This window comes from Neoarius graeffei, chromosome 8 (genome assembly GCF_027579695.1).
Source record: "Neoarius graeffei isolate fNeoGra1 chromosome 8, fNeoGra1.pri, whole genome shotgun sequence".
In the NCBI taxonomy this organism is placed as follows: Eukaryota; Metazoa; Chordata; class Actinopteri; order Siluriformes; family Ariidae; genus Neoarius; species Neoarius graeffei.
Genome location: NC_083576.1, coordinates 94883928 through 94905038, shown reverse-complemented (window position 1 = coordinate 94905038; position 21111 = coordinate 94883928). Strand labels below are relative to the sequence as shown.

At 44.9% G+C, this 21111-nt stretch overlaps 1 protein-coding gene across 4 annotated transcripts in view; it reads right to left on the bottom strand.

The window, feature by feature from the left end:
- LOC132891078 (receptor-type tyrosine-protein phosphatase beta-like) overlaps nt 1-21111 on the bottom strand; it is a 193786-nt gene that overhangs the window by 96674 nt on the left and 76001 nt on the right. For all 4 annotated transcript variants that reach the window (XM_060928562.1, XM_060928560.1, XM_060928561.1 and 1 more), the window contains 7 exons: nt 20285-20551; nt 13540-13803; nt 11239-11505; nt 10694-10957; nt 10329-10592; nt 5175-5438; nt 3555-3818 (listed from right to left, as the gene is read on the bottom strand). In XM_060928562.1, the coding sequence (XP_060784545.1) occupies nt 3555-3818; nt 5175-5438; nt 10329-10592; nt 10694-10957; nt 11239-11505; nt 13540-13803; nt 20285-20551 (1854 nt within the window). The remainder of the gene's footprint in view (nt 1-3554; nt 3819-5174; nt 5439-10328; nt 10593-10693; nt 10958-11238; nt 11506-13539; nt 13804-20284; nt 20552-21111) is intronic.

Genomic DNA, 21111 nt, shown 5'->3' with positions numbered 1-21111 from the left:
AAGTGCTGAACTTCTAGACAAGAAAGTTTGAGTGCCAATTGAACAAGTGACAGAATAACACTAGGTGTAATATTCTGCTGAAGTATCAATACTCAGCAAACAGCCAAGGAAACAAAGCAACCATACAAAGTACAACTAAATAGAGAATTCAAACAGTTAACCCCAGGCTAGACTGTACACAGCCTGGGTTGGTCAAGACCGAAACGCAGTTACACAGTGGGCAGGGAAGCAGGGGAGAGGTGCAGCCTGAAGAGGTGAGTCTTTAATCTGCGCTTGAAGGTGGTCAGGGAGTTGGCCATTCTGACCTTAGTGGGAAGGTCATTCCACCAACGGGGAACCAGGAGAGACAGCAGTCTTGAGCAAGCTGGCAGGAGAGGAGAGAAGGAGGAGCCAGGTGAACAGTAGTAGCAGAGCATAGGGATCTGGTTGGCGTGTAGGGGTGGATCAGACTCTGGAGGTATGCTGGCCCTAACCCCTTGAGAGCCTGGTAAGTTAGCACCATATCATCTCATCTCATTATCTCTAGCCGCTTTATCCTGTTCTACAGGGTCGCAGGCAAGCTGGAGCCTATCCCAGCTGACTACAGGCGAAAGGCGGGGTACACCTTGGACAAGTCGCCAGGTCATCACAGGGCTGACACATAGACACAAACAACCATTCACACTCACATTCACACCTACGCTCAATTTAGAGTCACCAGTTAACCTAACCTGCATGTCTTTGGACTGTGGGGGAAACCGGAGCACCTGGAGGAAACCCACGCAGACACGGGGAGAACATGCAAACTCCACACAGAAAGGCCTTCACCGGCCACGGGGCTTGAACCTGGACCTTCTTGCTGTGAGGCGACAGCGCTAACCACTACACCACCATGCTGCCCAAGTTAGCACCAAGGTCTTAAATTTGATATGAGCTGTGATTGGTAGCCAGTGCAGGTTGGGAAGCGGGGGGGGCATGGGAAGAATGAGGGAGGTTGTAAACCAGGTGAGCTGCAGCATTCTGGATGAGCTGCAGGGGTCTGATGGCAGAAGCTGGAAGCCCAGCAAGGAGAGAATTGCAGTAGTCCAAGCAGGAGAAGATCAGTGCTTGGAGCAGGAGCTGAGTGGAGTAGGTGGTGAAAAAAGGGTGGATCCTTTGGATGTTCTAGAGCAAGAATCTACACATCCAGGTCACTGCAGCAATGTTCGCTGAGGAGGAGACTCTGTCATTGAAGATGACTCCTAGGTTCTTCACACTGGGTGAAGATGACCTAGAGATGTCCCCCGGGGAGATGGCAATGTCCAGGCATGGAGAGGATGGAGCAGGAATGTATATTACCTCTGTCTTGCCTGGGTTGAGCTTCAGGTGATGTCTCCCAGAGATGTTCATCCATGACATCCAGAGTTGTCAATCCAGCTCTGGATGTCATGCAGGCAAGCAGAGATGTGAGTGGAGATCTCTGTTTCAGAAGGAGGAAAAGAGAGAAACGGTTGGGTGTCATCAGTATAGCAGTAGTAGGACAGACCATGAGCAGAGATAATTGGACTGAGAGACTGGGAGTAGAGGGAGGGTGTAGAGGTAGGAGGGAAGATGATGGGTGGAGAAAAAGAGGGCAGGAGAATGAAATGAAGTGGTGGTCTGACAGATGGAGGGGTAACTGTGGGATCTGAGACAGAGCAGTTTCTGAGGAAGACCAATTCGAGAAGGTTGCCAGCTTTATGGGTTGGAGTGCAGCAGGGAGAGATCAAAGGATTGGAGCAGGGCAAGGAAGGCAGCAGAGTGGGAGGCTTCTCAGTGGAAGTTGAAGTTTCCCAGGAGCATCATTGGGGTGCCATCTTCTGGGAAGGAGCTGAGTAGGATGTCCAGTTCATCAAAGAAACATTCCACAGGGCCAGGAGGGTGATAAACAACAATGATAAAAAAGTTAACAGGAGAAGAGACTGAAACAGAATGAAATTCAAAGGAGGAGATGGAGAGGTGGGGGAGTGGAAGAGGTGAAAACTTCCATGACTGAGAGATCAACAAACCAGTGCCACCACCATGACTACCAGACAGGAGAGGGGTGTGAGAGAAGGAGGAAGTGGAGAGGGCTGCAGGTGTTGTGGTGTCAGGTGAAATCCAGGTCTCTGTCAATGCAAGGATGTAGAGGGACAGAAGGGAGGCATGGGCAGAGATTAAGTCAGCCTTCTGTGTGGCAGACTGGCAGTTCCAAAGTCCAGCAGTGATCCAGAAGGTGTCAGTGGAGGTAGCTGAAGGGTAGATGAGGTTGACGAGGCATTGTCCATGTGGGGGGCCATAACAATGGAAGCACCTCTTGTGGGTGAGATCACAAACAGGAATGGTGTTAAGACACATGATGAACAGGTTATGGGAGATGTAGGAGAAGGGGAGTGATTTTGGGAAGGAGCAAAAGATGTTTTTTTTTTTTGTTTTTTTTGTTTTATTTTATTTCTTTTTCTATTTTTTTTCTGTGTGTTTTGTGTAGTTTGATGTTTGTTTGAGTGTTTTCTCCACCAGTTGTGTGGTAGCTCTGGACCTAGTTTTGGGCGTCGGTTCCCTCCAGGCCTTGGTTCGCCGTGGGCGATGCCTGCGCTCCCAGCTGTGGACTGCATTGAGCTCGTTGCTCATTTTACATCATGGTTGTCCAGTGCTCTGTGCTTTAATGCTTGGCGTGATGTTCCGAGCGATGTTGCTCGGTGGTGTTGCGGCAGCTGTGCAGGCGGTTTGGGACACACCAGCGCTCTGCGTGGCGGAGCTTCTCTGCTCGCTTTGTGGACCATGGCATGGTGTTTGAGCGATGTTGCTGACGGCGTCACGGTGGCGGTGCTGGAGATGTGGGACTTGTTTTCGTGCACCTTTTGGTGGGACTGTGGCTGCTACATCACAGGAATTACATCCTGACCCCTACTTGGTAGACTTTTTATTTTGTATTTATTTATTTTTTAATTATTATTTTTTTTCTTTTTTTTCTTTCTTTGTCTACTATTTATTTGTTGTCTGTATCTGTGTGTGTGTGTGTGATTGTGTGTGTGTGTGTGTATACAGTATGTTTGAACTTCCTGTAAAGCATCTTTGAGTACCATGAAAAGCGCTATACAAAACAGATGTATTATTATTATTATTATTATTATTGAGCGTCGCTCAAAACCACAGTAAAAGCCCAGCTAATTAGCAAATGAAAAACAGCTGATTGCTCACACAGTTGAAACTGATGAGCGAATCCTGTGTAGGAGCAAAGCAGATATAAATACAGGGTGAACACAAGCAGTAGCATGTGCCTAACAAGCAGCAGATAAACAGAGTATTCAACAGGTACAAGCAGCAGAAAAACCACACAGTATTCCAATCACAAAAACAATTGGCAAAACACAGAAAACTTAGCCTGCTGTAGAAGTAATCCGAAGCTCCAGTAGCTAATGATGAATTATGTGACATTTGTTCATTCACCGAATATGAGGCATGAAAAGTGCACTATGTTTGAATGACTATGTGACCTGTCGGCATGAACACTGTCACAAATGAGGTGTGTGTGTGTGTGTGTGTGTGTGTGTGTGTGTGTGTGATGGTGAGTATACCTGTACGTGCTGTGACAATGGTGTCATTGTGTAAATTCCCGCTGATAGACTGCACTCGGATGCTGTATATTTCTCCAGGCTGTAGTGAGCTGAAGGTGATGTCATTAACATGTTTCGGGGTGGGGCGTGTCTCCAGGACTCTGCCTGAGCCATTCAGAAACACACAGTAACTGTCCACATCACCCTGAGATGGAGTCCAGCTCACACGCAGACCTGATGTCTCCTCTACATTACTGACGTGGATGTTCTTCACATTACTCGGGACTGAGGAGAGGAAACACACGTCAGTGTATTAGATCAGTCGGTCTATTAGAGCAGGACTATAATGTGATGAAAGAGATAGAAAGCATGACAGAGGCAGATGGAGTGACAGACAGACAGAATGTCATAAGCCCCTTTCACATCTGGAATCTGTTAATGTATGAGGTAACAACAACACTCAGTCTTTCCATAATGGAAAAGTTAGATATATCATGGAACAGACCATACACTTCTGATGTCGGGTGGTATTGGGTAATGGGTAATGTCATTTCCAGTTGAGAGTTCACCATGGATGCTTGGCTGCCACTTAGCACTGGTGTCTCTGTTTTGTTGACTTTTCACTCTGCCTTTTTACTTGCTTTGGCAATTTAATTTTGCTCTTTGTTACATGCCTATAGCACACTTGCTTCTTACCTACGCGAGCCCTCTTCCTTTTGTCCTACACTGTAACTGTATCTGTGGTGAGTGAGTCTCTACCCTCTTGCCTCATTGTTATTGCCAGTTTGGTTTGTTGAAAGTGCAACTTTACCTGGTTGCATTTTTCAGTTTGTCACTGGTCGTGTAGTGAGTTTTGTGTTGGCTAACGTGTGTGGTGTGAGATAGTGTTGTATTGCTGTGTGGCTTTTTACCCTGTCTCTCCTTACCACAACTTCTGGTGTGCGGAGTATCATCGCTTGTTTTTATTTTCAGCCTCAGATCAAACTTAAACACCTTAAAAACCACACCCACCTGGATTTTGTGTTATATACTCTGTGCCGGTCATTTGGAATTGCCCGACACCCACTTTACATCCATCACTCGAGAAGAGGACCCTCACTTGTCTGTGGCTCTGATTCACTGATTCCGACTATAAGGATACATGATTGAGTTCATTGGTATGACTCTAAAGTCATACGAGGAATGAATCATGACCATCTTTGTCCTCTTCCAAAACTATGTTGTTTTACAGTGAGGCAGTATGAGTGCTGTTGCAATATTATTACATCATCATTTACATCACTGCCAGCAATGTGACGATCTTCACACCACATAAATCTGACAGTTCTGATTCCGACTGGAGCCATAACAAAAGATTTCTGTAAATGTTACTCGATTGACAGGGGGTAGATTAAAGTTTCAACTTTGCTGTTTTACTCCCATTCCCACAAGACACCATTACAACATAATCACAGAAAATATACAGTTTTCACTGTGAGTGGGAATGGGCTGTGAGACAGACAGATGGTGGTATAAAGAGAGATGGAGTGACAGAAAGACAGACAAGAAAAAGGAACAGGCACACTGACAAACAGACAAACAGAATGACAGAGAACCAGACATAGAGCCAGACAGACTGACACTGTTGGTGAGGTACTGTACCTGTCCTCCCTTCAATGAAGCGTGTACTAAGATTGGGGCCACTGAAGGTAGACACGATGATCTTGTAGAGGCGTCCAGGTGTGAGCAGTGAGAGGACATGCTGAGTTGTAGTGCTGCTCAGAGTGACTGGGTGAAACACCTTCATATCATTAAACACAATCTGAACCTCATAATGATCCACATCTCCTACAGCTGGTGCCCATGCCACACCCAGCTCCTGTGTCCCCTGAGACAACAATGTCAGGTTACGTACACCGCCAGGGACTGAGAGAGAGAGAGAGAGAGAGAGAGAGAGAGAGAGAGAGAGAGAGCTTTCTTTAGTTTTTCCTCTCTCTCTCTCTCTCTCTCTCTCTCTGTGTGTGTTTTCTCTGAGGATCTCCACGTCATTGAAAGTGGTGTCTGAAGCTTAGCTCCTGGTAAGTTTTCCTTTGGTAGTAGAGTCTATGGAAAGTTAACAATGAAAAATTCAGCAGGAGTCATCATCGACTCCATGCCACCCCAAATTGAAAGGATACTGAGGTGATGGACTGTGCATTGTGGTTAAGACTACTGATGGGAAGGTCATTAGTTCAAATCTCAGCATCACCAAGTTGCCACTGTTGCGTCCTTGAACAAGGCCTTTCACCCAACCCAAACTCAACTCAACTGCTGTCACAACTGTTAATTGGGTAAAATTGTCTCAACTGGGGGCAGCAGCATAGTGCAGTGGTTAGCACTGTCACCTCACAGCAAGAAGCTTCTGTGTTCAAACTTTGCGGCCAACTGGGGCCTTTCTGTGTGGATTTTTCCTGTCCTCCTTGTGCCTGTGTGGGTTTCCTCTGGGTGCTCTGATTTCCTCCCACAGTCCAAAGACATGCAGATTAGGTTAGTTGGCTACTCTAAATTGCCCATAGGTGTGAATGTGAGTGTGAATGGTTATTTGTCTCTGCGATAAATTGGTGACCTGCCCAGGGTGTTCCCTGCCTCTCATCCAAAGTCCGCTGGAATTGGGTCCAGATTCCCCCCTGGCCCTGACCAAAAATCATTATAGATAATGGATGGATGTCTCAGTTGAATAAATGTGTCATCCAAATAAGGTAAATGTTACTTAAATAAAAAAATATGTAGGTGTCCTTTCAAAGTTCTATGGTTACCAGCAAGTGGTGATATCTGGAAGCTCCTAGTCAAGAGATGGTACATCAAGTGGTGGGTGTCAGTCACTGGTCTCTAGAAATGAGGCAAAAATAGCCTTTCAGGACAGCCACTTGCAGTACAACACACAGAAGGATTAATTTTGGAAACTGGAATGTGTGCACCCTGCTGGACACCATAAGGAGTGATTGATCAGAGGATAGAAGAGCAATCACTGCAATAGAGCAGAGAATATGCTTTACTGATCCAATAGCCCTTTCCAAGACTCCCTGGGCCAATGAGTGGCAACTGAAAGAGGAGAAGGATGATTACACCTTTTTATGGAAAGGGGAACACAGACAGGTCTAGTATCAATGGTGTTGGTTTCACCATCAAGAACCAACTTGTCAGCTACCTCTATGAACTCATGTTTGCAATCAATAAGTGTTTCATGGCCATCTGTCTGATGCTTGCCACAATATGATTGCAACAGTTGTGAGTGCCTATGCTCCAACCCTAAGCTCACAGGGTGACGATATCTTCAACACATGCTTAGACATGATACTGTCTAGCGTTCCAAAGGAAGACAAAGGTAAATAATTTGGGGAGACTCCAGTGCTAGGGTTGGCAAGGAATGTCACCTTTGAATTGGTACCATAGGAAAAGAAGGCATTGGGACCATGAATTCCAAAAGAGTACTTCTCTTCACCAAATGTGCTGAGCATGATCTCATCATCACAAACAGCCTCTTTCATCAGAAAACCAAACTAATTTGAGCCTATGCCCCCTGCACTCAAAGGATGGATGGAAACTGCCCAAAAACTGTGAGCCAGTCAACAGACAATGGTGGAATCACTTTCAAGGCTGAATGTCTTCAAACTACAACCCCGATTCCAAAAAAGTTGGGACAAAGTACAAATTGTAAATAAAAATGGAATGCAATAATTTACAAATCTCAAAAACTGATATTGTATTCACAATAGAACATAGACAACATATCAAATGTCAAAAGTGAGACATTTTGAAATTTCATGCCAAATATTGGCTCATTTGAAATTTCATGACAACAAGACATCTCAAAAAAGTTGGGACAGGGGCAATAAGAGGCTGGAAGTTAAAGGTACAAAAAAGGAACAGCTGGAGGACCAAATTGCAACTTATTAGGTCAATTGGCAATAGGTCATTAACATAACTGGGTATAAAAAGAGCATCTTGGAGTGGCAGTGGCTCTCAGAAGTAAAGATGGGAAGAGGATCACCAATCCCCCTAATTCTGCACCGACAAATAGTGGAGCAATATCAGAAAGAAGTTCGACAGTGTAAAATTGCAAAGAGTTTGAACATATCATCATCTACAGTGCATAATATCATCAAAAGATTCAGAGAATCTGGAAGAATCTCTGTGCGTAAGGGTCAAGGCCGGAAAACCATACTGGGAGCCCGTGATCTTCGGGCCCTTAGACGGCACTGCATCACATATAGGCATGCTTCTGTATTGGAAATCACAAAATGAGCTCAGGAATATTTCCAGTGAACATTATCTGTGAACACAATTCACCGTGCCATCCGCCGTTGCCAGCTAAAACTCTATAGTTCAAAGAAGATGCTGTATCTAAACATAATCCAGAAGCGCAGACATCTTCTCTGGGCCAAGGCTCATTTCAAATGGACTGTGGCAAAGTGGAAAACTGTTCTGTGGTCAGACAAATCAAAATTTGAAGTTCTTTGTGGAAATCAGGGACGCCGTGTCATTCGGATGAAAGAGGAGAAGGACGACCCAAGTTGTTATCGGTGCTCAGTTCAGAAGCCTGTATCTCTGATGGTATGGGGTTGCATTAGTGCGTGTGGCATGGGCAGCTTACACATCTGGAAAGACACCATCAATGCTGAAAGGTATATCCAGGTTCTAGAGCAACATATGCACCCATCCAGATGACGTCTCTTTCAGGGAAGACCTTGCATTTTCCAGCATGACAATGCCAAACCACATACTGCATCAATTAGAGCATCACGGCTGCGTAGAAGAAGGGTCCGGGTACTGAACTGGCCAGCCTGCAGTCCAGATCTTTCACCCATAGAAAACATTTGGCGCATCATAAAACGGAAGATACGACAAAAAAGACCTAAGACATTTGAGCAACTAGAATCCTACATTAGACAAGAATGGGTTAACATTCCTATCCCTAAACTTGAGCAACTTGTCTCCTCAGTCCCCAGACGTTTACAGACTGTTGTAAAGAGAAAAGGGGATGTCTCACAGTGGTAAACATGGCCTTGTCCCAACTTTTTTGAGATGTGTTGTTGTCATGAAATTTAAAATCCCCTAATTTTTCTCTTTAAATGATACATTTTTTCAGTTTAAACATTTGATATGTCATCTATGTTCTATTCTGAATAAAATATGGAATTTTGAAACTTCCACATCATTGCATTCCATTTTTATTTACAATTTGTACTTTGTCCCAGCTTTTTTGGAATCGGGGTTGTAGATGTCATCCACCAAATCCTACAGAGACCCATGAGAAAAGACACAGGGGAATCTCCCAGTGTTATAAAAGTGCAAAGTGCCATTAGAAGTAAACATCAAAGCTGTTGATCTGGATAGGATTTCAGCAGAGATTCTTAAGCAGATGGGTCAGTGCTTATAAATCACATTCATGCCTTGCTTCTTAAAATATAGGAACAACTGCTCTTGGAGATACTTTGATATGAAAGGAGAAAAAAATACAGGAGCATCCCTTTCTCATCATCAACAGGCAAAGTAGTGATATGTGTCCTTCTTAATCAACTCCTCCCCCTTTCTGAGGAAGGTCTCCCTAAATCACAGAGTGGCTTCTGTCCTGAGAAAGTTACTGCAGATAAAATCTTTACCATATATCATATTCAAGGTGCATAAATGCAATGAGCAGCAGCAGCCCTTATACATGGCTATTGATCTTACTATTGCCTTCAATTCAATAGGACTCCAAGCTCTCTCATGCATGTAGTCACAATATGGCTGCCCTGACAGATATATGCAAATACTGAAGCAGCTCTATTATGGTGGCATGTTAGCCACAGTAATCATCAGCAATGGTTCTGAGTCTGTATCCAAATACTGTACAGAACAAATGCTGTCTTGGGCTCTTAAACATCAGCCAACTCAGGGGTAAGGGCAAACTGAGCACCACATCATCACAGAACTCCAGTTTGCAGACAACAACCCCATCGTAGTGCATATAGCTCAAATGGAATGTCTTTGGTAAAGCATATAGGTCCTACATCAGCCATCACCCTGCCAACTGGAATGATAAATGTAACTATCCTTCATAACATTGGTGTCTTCCTCTACCCTTGATGCTTTCACTCTATGACAGCAGAATTTCAACCAGAGATTAAACACCACTCACACTATAATCATCATGCATTGCTCATACCACTTCCATTTATGGCATTTGGCAGATACCCTCTTCCAGAACAACTGGCATTTATCTCATTGATAGAACTAAGCAATTGAGGGTCAAGGGAGTTGCTCAAGGGCCCAGCAGTGGTAGTTTGGCTGTACTGGGATTTGAACTCATGACCTTCTGTTCAGTCAGTCCAACAACTTAACCATGGAATTACCACTGCCCCTGCATCCATCACACACACCACTCAAACTACATCCACCATTCACACCACACGAACTGTAGCCACCACTCAAACCACTCATCCACATCCACCACTCAAACCACTCATCCACATCCACCACTTACACCACTCAAACCACATCCACCACTCAAACGACTCCCACCACATCCACCACTCACACCACATCCACACCACTCCCACCACATCCTCCTTCTACCTGCAGCAAAGCCGATATCATATCCAACACTCACACCACTCAAACCACATCCATCATTCACACCACTCAAACCACATCCACCATTCATACCACTCAAACCACATCCACCATTCACACCACTCAAACCACATCTACCACATATTCCTTCTGCCTGCAGGTAAGCCTGTAAGTGACAGTAATACTCAACTTAAAATGTTTCTGTGTGTGTGTTTTACTCACGTGTTCTCCCGTGAGTGGACACACTAGCCTCATACTTGCCACTCCAAGTGCTGATGATGACAGTGTACAGTCGTCCCGGGACAAGATCAGTGAACACACACTCATCCTGGGACTGTGTGACTGTGGTGTTGTGTTGGATCACATTGTTGTGTTTAACAACAATTTGGTAAAAGTCAAAATCTCCAGCAGGACGTCGCCAGTACACCTTCAAAGAGTCATCACGTGCCATGTGTGTAACACACGGAGTCAGCACGGGAGATGGTTCTGACACACACACACACACACACACACACACACACACACACAAATATGTCTTCATGGTTTCATCTTGTGTATGCCCATGTTGTGTGTGTGTGTGTACTTACGTGTTCTCTCCTGCACCACTGTGCAGTTGGTGAATACCCCACTGTGTGTGTTGACGCTAATGTTGTACAGGCGGCCAGACACCAATGAATTGAACACACATTCGGAGCTGGACTTGGGCACAGTGTGTGTGTGTATGATGTTGCCATGGTGACTGAGTGTGACTGTGTATTTGTCCACTTCCCCCTGTGCTGGCCTCCACCACACACTGAGGAAATCCTGCCGACCGTTATTACTGACTGAGACTCCACCCACCGCTGCAGGCACTGCCAAGCACATACAGAGGGTTGAGCAAAGGGGTGAGGTTAATATACTCTTACTGTGACTGTTATACACTCATCAGTTAATCAGTGGGTTTTCGGATCAGCTGAGAGCTGTACAATATGTTCTGATTGGCTGAGAGCTGTACGATGTGTTCTGATTGGCTGAGAGGAGGAAACTGTGTTCTGATTGGATGAGAGCTGTATGATATGTTCTGATTGGCTGAGAGCACTACAGTGTTTTGATTGCCTCAGAGTTGTACACTGTTTTCTTTGTAGGTTGTTACCTGTGCACCCCTCAGACACTCTCTGTTTGGACTCCGCACCATTCTTCATGCTGATCACCACCACCCTGTAGGGGGTGCCGCTCCTCAGCTTGTAGAAGCTGTGTGATGTCTGCTGTGATATCACACTCTCATTTCTGATCACAATGCTGTTCTGGATAAGCAGCATGCGGTATGAGTCAACATCTCCTTCTGCTTTAGTCCAGCTCACACGCAGAGAATCAGTTTTGCCCTCGTTATTGACACTCAGCTGTGTGACGCCAGCCGGAACTAAACACATGCAGGCACGCGGGCACACACACACACACACACACAGCAAAGAATAAATGCAGTAGGTGTAGCTGTAGCTGTTGTATGCTGTATGGACCAAAGGTGAAAATGGTTTATAAACAGCCCCCATGGTCCTAGCTTCAATTCCTCACATCCTAGTTTTATTTCACGTTTTATACTTAGTCCCCAGGTTCTAATCGCAGTCTGCGGGTTCTAATCCCAGTCCTCAGGTTCTAATCTCAGACTGCAATGTTTTATAGTTAGGCCCCAGGTCCTAGATCTACAACCCCGATTCCAAAAAAGTTGGGACAAAGTCCAAATTGTAAATAAAAACGGAATGCAATGATGTGGAAGTTTCAAAATTCTATATTTTATTCAGAATAGAACATAGATGACATATCAAATGTTTAAACTGAGAAAATGTATCATTTAAAGAGAAAAATTAGGTGATTTTAAATTTCATGACAACAACACATCTCAAAAAAGTTGGGACAAGGCCATGTTTACCACTGTGAGACATCCCCTTTTCTCTTTACAACAGTCTGTAAACGTCTGGGGACTGAGGAGACAAGTTGCTCAAGTTTAGGGATAGGAATGTTAACCCATTCTTGTCTAATGTAGGATTCTAGTTGCTCAAATGTCTTAGGTCTTTTTTGTCGTATCTTCCATTTTATGATGCGCCAAATGTTTTCTATGGGTGAAAGATCTGGACTGCAGGCTGGCCAGTTCAGTACCCGGACCCTTCTTCTACGCAGCCATGATGCTGTAATTGATGCAGTATGTGGTTTGGCATTGTCATGTTGGAAAATGCAAGGTCTTCCCTGAAAGAGACGTCGTCTGGATGGGCACATATGTTGCTCTAGAACCTGGATATACCTTTCAGCATTGATGGTGTCTTTCCAGATGTGTAAGCTGCCCATGCCACACACACTAATGCAACCCCATACCATCAGAGATGCAGGCTTCTGAACTGAGCGCTGATAACAACTTGGGTCATCCTTCTCCTCTTTCGTCCGAATGACACGGCGTCCCTGATTTCCATAAAGAACTTCAAATTTTGATTTGTCTGACCACAGAACAGTTTTCCACTTTGCCACAGTCCATTTGAAATGAGCCTTGGCCCAGAGAAGACGTCTGCGCTTCTGGATCATGTTTAGATACGGCTTCTTCTTTGAACTATAGTGTTTTAGCTGGCAACGGTGGATGGCACGGTGAATTGTGTTCACAGATAATGTTCACTGGAAATATTCCTGAGCTCATTTTGTGATTTCCAATACAGAAGCATGCCTGTATGTGATGCAGTGCCGTCTAAGGGCCCGAAGATCACGGGCACCCAGTATGGTTTTCCGGCCTTGACCCTTACGCACAGAGATTCTTCCAGATTCTCTGAATCTTTTGATGATATTATGCACTGTAGATGATGATATGTTCAAACTCTTTGCAATTTTACACTGTCGAACTCCTTTCTGATATTGCTCCACTATTTGTCGGCACAGAATTAGGGGGATTGGTGATCCTCTTCCCATCTTTACTTCTGAGAGCCGCTGCCACTCCAAGGTGCTCTTTTTATACCCAGTCATGTTAATGACCTATTGCCAATTGACCTAATGAGTTGCAATTTGGTCCTCCAGCTGTTCCTTTTTTGTACCTTTAACTTTTCCAGCCTCTTATTGCCCCTGTCCCAACTTTTTTGAGATGTGTTGCTATCATGAAATTTCAATTGAGCCAATATTTGGCATGAAATTTCAAAATGTCTCACTTTCGACATTTGATATGTTGTCTATGTTCTATTGTGAATACAATATCAGTTTTTGAGATTTGTAAATTATTGCATTCCATTTTTATTTACAATTTGTACTTTGTCCCAACTTTTTTGGAATTGGGGTTGTACTTCCTAAGGTCCAAGTTTCAGTTCCTAGCTTCATTCTCCTCACTTCAGGTCTCATGTCCTAGCTCAAATTCCCTACTCTAGTTCCCAGGTCCTGGCCTTCAGTTTGATTCTATGTATAGAAGTTTGAGATTGGAGTGTCTCACTGGTGTGGGTGGTGATGGAGGTGGAACTGTTCAGGTCTCCACTGTACGTTACCACGGTGATATTATACTCTTTTCCAGGTGTGAGGTCATGAAAGCTGCACTCAGTTATATCTCTGCTTAGTCTCTGTCTTTTATTCATGCCTCTTCCTACATCTGTAAGATAGACAGAATATTCCTCCCATTCTCCCAGCGGGGGGCGCCACTGAACGCCCACTGATGACTCCTCATTATGATGGACAAGAAGCCTCTGAACATGCCCAGGAGCTGAGAGAGAGAGAGAGAGAGAGAGAGAGAGAGAACAGTTTACGTACAAACTGTGTTCCTTTTGAGGAGACTGTGTGATTATTTAGATGCACAAATATTGTCTGCAGTATTAAACTGGTAGCTATAAGCTTACACGTTAGCAATATAAACTTTGCAATTCCTGGGCAAGGAAGCACCCACTGACCACTAAATATGTCTTAACTGAACATTTGGTGTTATTAAGTCTTTATACAAACCAAGTCTGGCTTGGCAGCACTGTGTGTTGGTTAAAAAACTGCTGAACACAATGATCTTTGCACTGTACAATCTCCCAGGAAGAAGGGCTCTGCTGGTGAACAGAAAGTCCTTTGCTGATCTGTCTACTATTTAGATTAGATTAGATTCACTTTATTCATCCCACATCAGGGAAATTCACGTGTTACAGTAGCAAGAAAATGTCAAACAGATAAATAAAACTGAAATAAAAATTAGACAAATGAAGGATTAAATACAAAGGGCTATTTGCATTATCTACTGTGAAAAAGTATAGAAAAAATTGCCTTATTGAGAGGCTCGGAAAAATTGCACATTACAGGTAGACTCTGTATATATACACACATATACATAAATTATAAGTATGCATAAAAATACCGTAGTTTAAGGCCTATATTATTGCACATAATTGCATCGATGAGAGATGGCAGAGGTAGTAGTGGTGAAGTAGTGCAAATATAACGACAAACAGGTTATTGGTGCTCCATTACAAGTTGTGGGTGTTCTACAGTCTGACAGCAGCAGGTATGAATGACCTGCAGTATCTCTCCTTCTTACAGCGTGGGTGCAGCAGTCTACTACTAAATGAGCTGCTTAAAGCCCCCACAGCCTCATGTAGGGGGTGACAGGGGTTATCCATGATAGAGGTCAGCTTGGCTAACATCCTCCTCTCACCCACCACCTCAATGGAGTCCAGAGGGCAGTCCAAGACTGAGCCAGCCCTTCTGACCAGTTTATTAAGTTTCTTCCTGTCCCTCTCTGAACTTCCACAGCCCCAGCAGACCACAGCGTAGAAAATCGCTGATGCTACCACAGAGTCATAAAAAGTCCTAAGCAGTGTCCTGCACACACCAAAAGACCTCAGTCTTCTCAAGAGGTGGAGACGACTTTGGCCCTTCTTGTACAGGACATCTGTGTTGTTAGTCCAGTCCAGTTTGTTGTTGAGGTGAACACCCAGGTATTTGTACTCCTCCATGATCTCAAGAGAGAGCACTGTACCCTGTGGAGCCCCTGTGCTGCAGACTACCACGTCAGACACACAGTCGCGGAGCCTCACATACTGCGGTCTGTTAATGAGGTAGTTGATGATCCATCCAGCCAGGTGGCAGCCAACACCAGCTCCCTCCAGCTTCCCCTTAAGCAGTGATGGCTGGATTGTGTTGAAAGCACTGGAGAAGTCAAAGAACATGATTCTCACAGTGCTCCCAGTGCCCTCCAGGTGCAAAAGTGACCGGTGTAGCAGGTAAATGACAGCGTCATCCACACCAATGCCCGGTCGATATGCGAACTGCAGGGGGTCCATCTCGCTGTTCACCAGGTGTCAGAGGTGGGAGAGAACAATCCTCTCCATGATCTTCATTAGGTAAGTAAGTAAGTAAGTAAGTTTAATTTGTATAGCACATTTAAACACAGCATACACTGACCAAAGTGCTGTACAGAGTCAGTATTAAAAGACAAATTATCAAAAGAAAATAAAAAAGAAATAAATAAAACTATAATAATAACAACAATAACAATAAGCTGATGGTTAGGGAAAGGCCAAGGAGTAGAGATGGGTTTTTAGCCTAGATTTAAAGGCAGAGATGGAGGGAGCAGATCTGATGTCCGGTGGAAGCTGATTCCAGAGACGTGGAGCAGCAACAGAAAAAGCTCTGTCACCTCTCTCCTTCAGCTGCGAGCGAGGTACATGAAGAAGCCCTGTGTTAGAGGATCTTGGAGACCTTCGGACTGAGTGGGGCTGTAAAAGGTCATTGATGTAGGCTGGGGCCAGCCCACTGAGTGCTTTAAAAACAAATAATAAGACTTTAAATTGTATTCTGAAAAAGACTGGGAGCCAGTGCAAGGAGGCCAGAATGGGAGTGATGTGCTCACGTCTCCTGGTGCCAGTTAAAAGATGTGCAGCTGCGTTTTGGACCAGCTGTAAATGTCTAAGTGAGGTTTGAGGGAGGCCAAGATAAAGGGAATTGCAGTAATCCAATCGTGATGTGATAAAAGCATGGATGACTATTTCAAGATTGTTATGAGATAGGAAGGATTTGAGGCAGGAAATCACTCTGAGTTGGTAAAAACTATTTTTGACCACAGTGCTAATCTGTTTGTCAAAACAGAGATCGGAGTCAAGGAAGACACCCAGGTTTTTAGCAGAGGGTGTGACATGAGGAGTGAGGTGACCTAAATCATTCACTGTAGTGCATCTTGCCTTGGAGGGACCAAAAATAATGACTTTAGTCTTGTCACCATTTAGCTGGAGGAGGTTGTTAGCCATCCAATTTCTGATGTCTTCAAGACAGACAAGGAGAGATTGGATGGAGTCCCTAGATTTTAAGGGCAAATACAATTGAGAGTCATCTGCATAAAGGTGAAAGGAAATATTGTGCTTTCTAATGATGTCACCAAGTGGGAGCATGTAGAGACTGAAAAGCATGGGACCTAAGATGGACCCCTGGGGGACCCCATAGGAGACAGAGGCAGTTGATGAGGAGAAATGGCCAATGGAAACAGAGAAGGTCCTATGTTTAAGGTAGGACCTGAACCAGTGAAGAGCAGTGTCCCTGATGCCCACTTGCTGGTCTAGACAGCTGAGGAGGATGTTGTGGTCAACAGTGTCAAACGCAGCGCTAAGGTCGAGTAAAACCAAAATGGCATTATCACCAGAATCTAAAGTGAGGAGCAGATCATTAGTTACTTTAAGCAGGGCTGTTTCAGTGCTGTGAAGGGATCTGAATCCTGACTGAAAAGGTTCAAGTATGTTACAGGTGGTCAGAAAAGGAATCAACTGTGACAGTATAGCTTTTTCTAGAACTTTTGAAAAAAAGGGAGCTTGGAGATGGGGCAATAATTTTGCAAACATTGGGCATCGAGGTTGGGTTTTTTAAGCAGGGGTTGGACGACTGCATGCTTAAAAAAGGTAGGGACAGTACCAGATGTGAGACATGAATTTAGAATTATTTGAATCGATGGCCCAACAGCATCAAAAACATCCTTTATGATACAGGAAGGAATAGCATCATAGGGGGATCCAGTGGGTTTCATATGTAAAACTAGTTCCCGCAATTCACTGAGAGAGATGGGCTGAAATTGATTAAGAGTAGAAATAGCTAGTGCACGAGAGTGAACAGGTAGAGCAGTTGATAAGGAAGGCGTAAACACTGATCTGATGTTCTCTATTTTATCAGTGAAAAACTTAAGAATTTTTTCACAGGTCTCAGTGGATACGTCAGCAACTGGAGAGTTAGGAGGGTTAAGAAAAGAGTTAATAGTGCTAAACAGAATATTGGGTCTGTTGGAGTGTGTACTAATTAAGTCAGAGAGGTGCTTAGTTCTGGCTTTTTTAGCTGCTGTCTGGAAGGAAGCTAAAGTTGATTGGAAAATTTCAAAGGGAACAGTGAGATGGTCCTTTTTCCATTTCCTTTCAGCTTTACGGCAGGCTTGCCTGAGCGAGCGGGTGGCCTCGTCCAACCAATATTGAGACTTTAGCTTGGGGCAGGTGAACGTGAGAGGAGCTACAGAGTTAAGTATGGAAGAGCAAGAAGATTGAAAAAGACTGACTAATTCATCTGGCCCAGAAGATGATGATGCCGCTGTTGCAATGGTAGCTGCAACAGAGTTACTAATGAAACTGTCTGAAAACTGGGATGCAGTTTGAGTGTTAATGTGGTGAGAGTGACGACCTTGAATTTTGGCAGTTTGCAGAGCATTTGATAAACTAACATTAAACATAATAGGTTTATGATCAGAAAAAATGGCATCCTCAATCACAATGTTATCCACAAGAAGATTAGGTGAGACGTTAAAGCTACTGGCCGAAAGTGATTGAGCTCCCTGGGGTGCGCAGTCTTGGGAACTGGAACCACACATGATGTTTTCCACAGAAGTGGAACGTTCTCCAGACTGAGGCTCAGGTTGAAAATGTACAGAAGAATCCCACAGAGCTGATCTGCACAGTCCTTAAGCAGTCTGGAGTTGATACCATCAGGGCCAGCAGCTTTCCTTGTCTTGATCCTCCTCAGCTCCTTCAACACCTGATCAGCTGTTATGGAGAGGCAAGGGGTGTAGCCGAGGTGTGAGTCCTGTAGAGTGAGGTCGGGGGTGGAGTGTGTAGATTGGTCTGGCAAGGATCGGAGGGGAGTGATGTGGTGTGAGGAGGGAGCTGTTGGTGTCGGAGGTATTATGAGGGGAGAGATTGGGGTGGTGGAGTAATATCACAGACCGGTCAGGACTATGGTGAGTGGGGGAGGGTGGGGTGGCACAGTCAAATCTGTTGAAAAAGAGATTCAATTCATTTGCCCAGTCTTGGCCCCCAGATACAGGGCCCCTCCCACTGTCCTTTGTGTGGCCAGAGATGGTTTTCAGGCCTCTCCATACCTCTCCGGTGTTGCTCCCCTTGAGGTGCTCCTCCAGCTGTCCTGTAGCTGTCCTTGCCTCTCCTTATCCCCCTCTTCAGCTCCCTCTGCACTCTCCTCATCTCCTCCTTGTTGCCAGATTTAAAAACCCTCTTCTTCTTGTTTAACAGGGCTTTTAATTCAGAGGTCACCCAGGGTTTATTGTTGGGAAAACGCCGTACCTTCCTGACTGGTACAGTGTTTTCAACACAGAAATTAATGTAATCCGTGATGCAGGTTGTCAGGCTATCAATGTTATCCCCATGAGGTTCACACAACACATCCCAGTCCGTGGTGTCAAAGCAGTCCCTCAGTGCCATACTGGTCTCCTCAGACCAGCTCCTTACATACCTCTTGGTGGGTGGTTGTTTATTCACCATAGGTATGTATGTAGGGCACAAGTGAACCAGATTTTGGTCAGAATGGCCCAGCGGGGGGAGGGGTGATGAACTATATGCGTCCTTGGTGTTCACATACATTAAATCCAAAGTTCTCTTGTCTTTGGTGTGGCATTTCACATACTGAGTGAAGGTTGGGAGAATGGAGGACAGGGAAGCATGATTGAAGTCACCGGAGATTAGTAGCAGGGACTGGGGGTGCGATGTCTGAAGCTTTGACACTGTAGTGTGTAAGAGCTCACAGGCTGCAGCAGCATCGGCCGCTGGGGGGATGTACACAGTTATCGCGATAACATGCGAGAATTCCCTCGGGAGGTAATATGGCCGAATGCTAACCACTAGCAGTTCAATGTTTTTACAGCAATACTGCTCCTTTACCCTGATGTGCCCCGGGTTACACCATCTGTCATTCACAAACAAACATCGCTATACCCCCTCCTTTCCTCTTACCGCTCTCCTTGGCTTTCCTGTCCGCTCTCACGAGTTGAAATCCGTCCAAAGTGATGTGTGAGTCCAGTGAGAGTTCATTCAGCCAAGTCTCTGTGAAGCATATAAGGCTAAACTCCCGGTACTCCCTCTGCAGCCTGGTTAGCGCCGTTAGCTCATCCATTTTATTAGGGAGAGATCTTACATTTCCCATGATGACAGACAGTATACATGGTTTATACTGTCTTTTCTTCTCCCGGCACTTCATTCCAGCTCTGCATCCCCTACTCCTTCTCCTTAATTCTGCAGGGATCACTGGTCTTTCCGTGGGGAGTACCTTGGTATTGCGCAGTGCTAACAGCTGCTCCCGAGTGTAAACAATGGAGCCGTGGCTGAAAGAGTCCGCTGGTGCTGATTTAACTAGCCCCAGAAAGAAAAAGAGAAAAATACAAATGCACAGTCTCACGAGTAGGACATCCCAAGGTGCACACTTCTGACTGAGACTAGTGCAGAAAGAAACACGAAAAAGTACAAAAACATACCAAAACACATAAACACGCTCGGTTTATTTGGTTTAGTATTACAAATGAGGCATTGAGCAGCTGCACTTTGTAATAGTCCCACTGTCCTACAGCGGGTGACCAGGACAGCCGAAGAGACACCGGGTCACCGAGAGGCATTAAGATACACCACATCGGCCTCGCAGGAACTAAGCAGAGAGACAGACACAAATCAACCAACCAATCAGGACACTGAAGCACAGGTTGTAAGTTCCTTTCCCATCCCATCATTGGCTGTGATGACATCAGAGGGAGTGGCTGATAAAAATGTATCAGCATGTTTTAATATTAAAATTATTCTTAAATCATGAAGAGGCACTGACATACACCTCACCAGCTGCACATGAGTTGAGAAGAGACAGAGGGAGAGCAACTAATCAGACCACTAAAGCACAGTGTTATAAGTTCCTGTCCTCTCCCCTCATGGGCTATGGTGACAGCAGTGGGTGGGGCTTACACTCACCTGTTCGACCTGCAGCTGTAGTCTCAGTGCTGAGTTCTCCACTCTTAGTCCTCACTGACACCTGATAGGCCCGTCCAGGTGTCAGTCTCCTGAAGAGCCAGTGGGACATGTTGGGGAGGAGCAAAGCTTCCTGTTCAGTGGAGGAGGAAGAGGAAGTTAAGGAGATCACATATTCATCCACTTCTCCTTCTGCAGGAGTCCAGGAGGTGTTTAATGAGTCCTCACTGCCATCGTTGTCCAATTTTAGCTTGGTTACAGGAGCAGGAACTGCAGAAACAACATAAATATTTACATTACAAATTCATAAAAAATCACACAGCAGTTCCTACACAAATCTAAATCTACACAACCTGAGTACAGTACAGAAAGAATGAGTGAATAGTCAGACCACAGATCGCATCCTGACTCACACTCTAACCAATCAGAACACAGATCGCACCCTGAATCGCACTCTAACCAATGAGACCACAGATTCCAGCCTGAATCACACTAACCAATCAGACCACAGATCGCACCCTCAATCACACTCTAACCAATGAGACCACAGATTCCACCCTGAATCACTCTAACCAATGAGACCACAGACCTCACCCTGAATCACACTCTAACCAATGAGACCACAGATTCCACCCTGAATCACACTCTAACCAATGAGACCACAGATTCCACCCTGAATCACACTCTAACCAAGCAGACCACAGATTCCACCCTGAATCACACTCTAACCAATGAGACCAGAGATTCCACCCTGAATCAGTCTCTAACCAAGCAGACCACAGACCTCACCCTGAATCACACTCTAACCAATGAGACCACAGATTCCACCC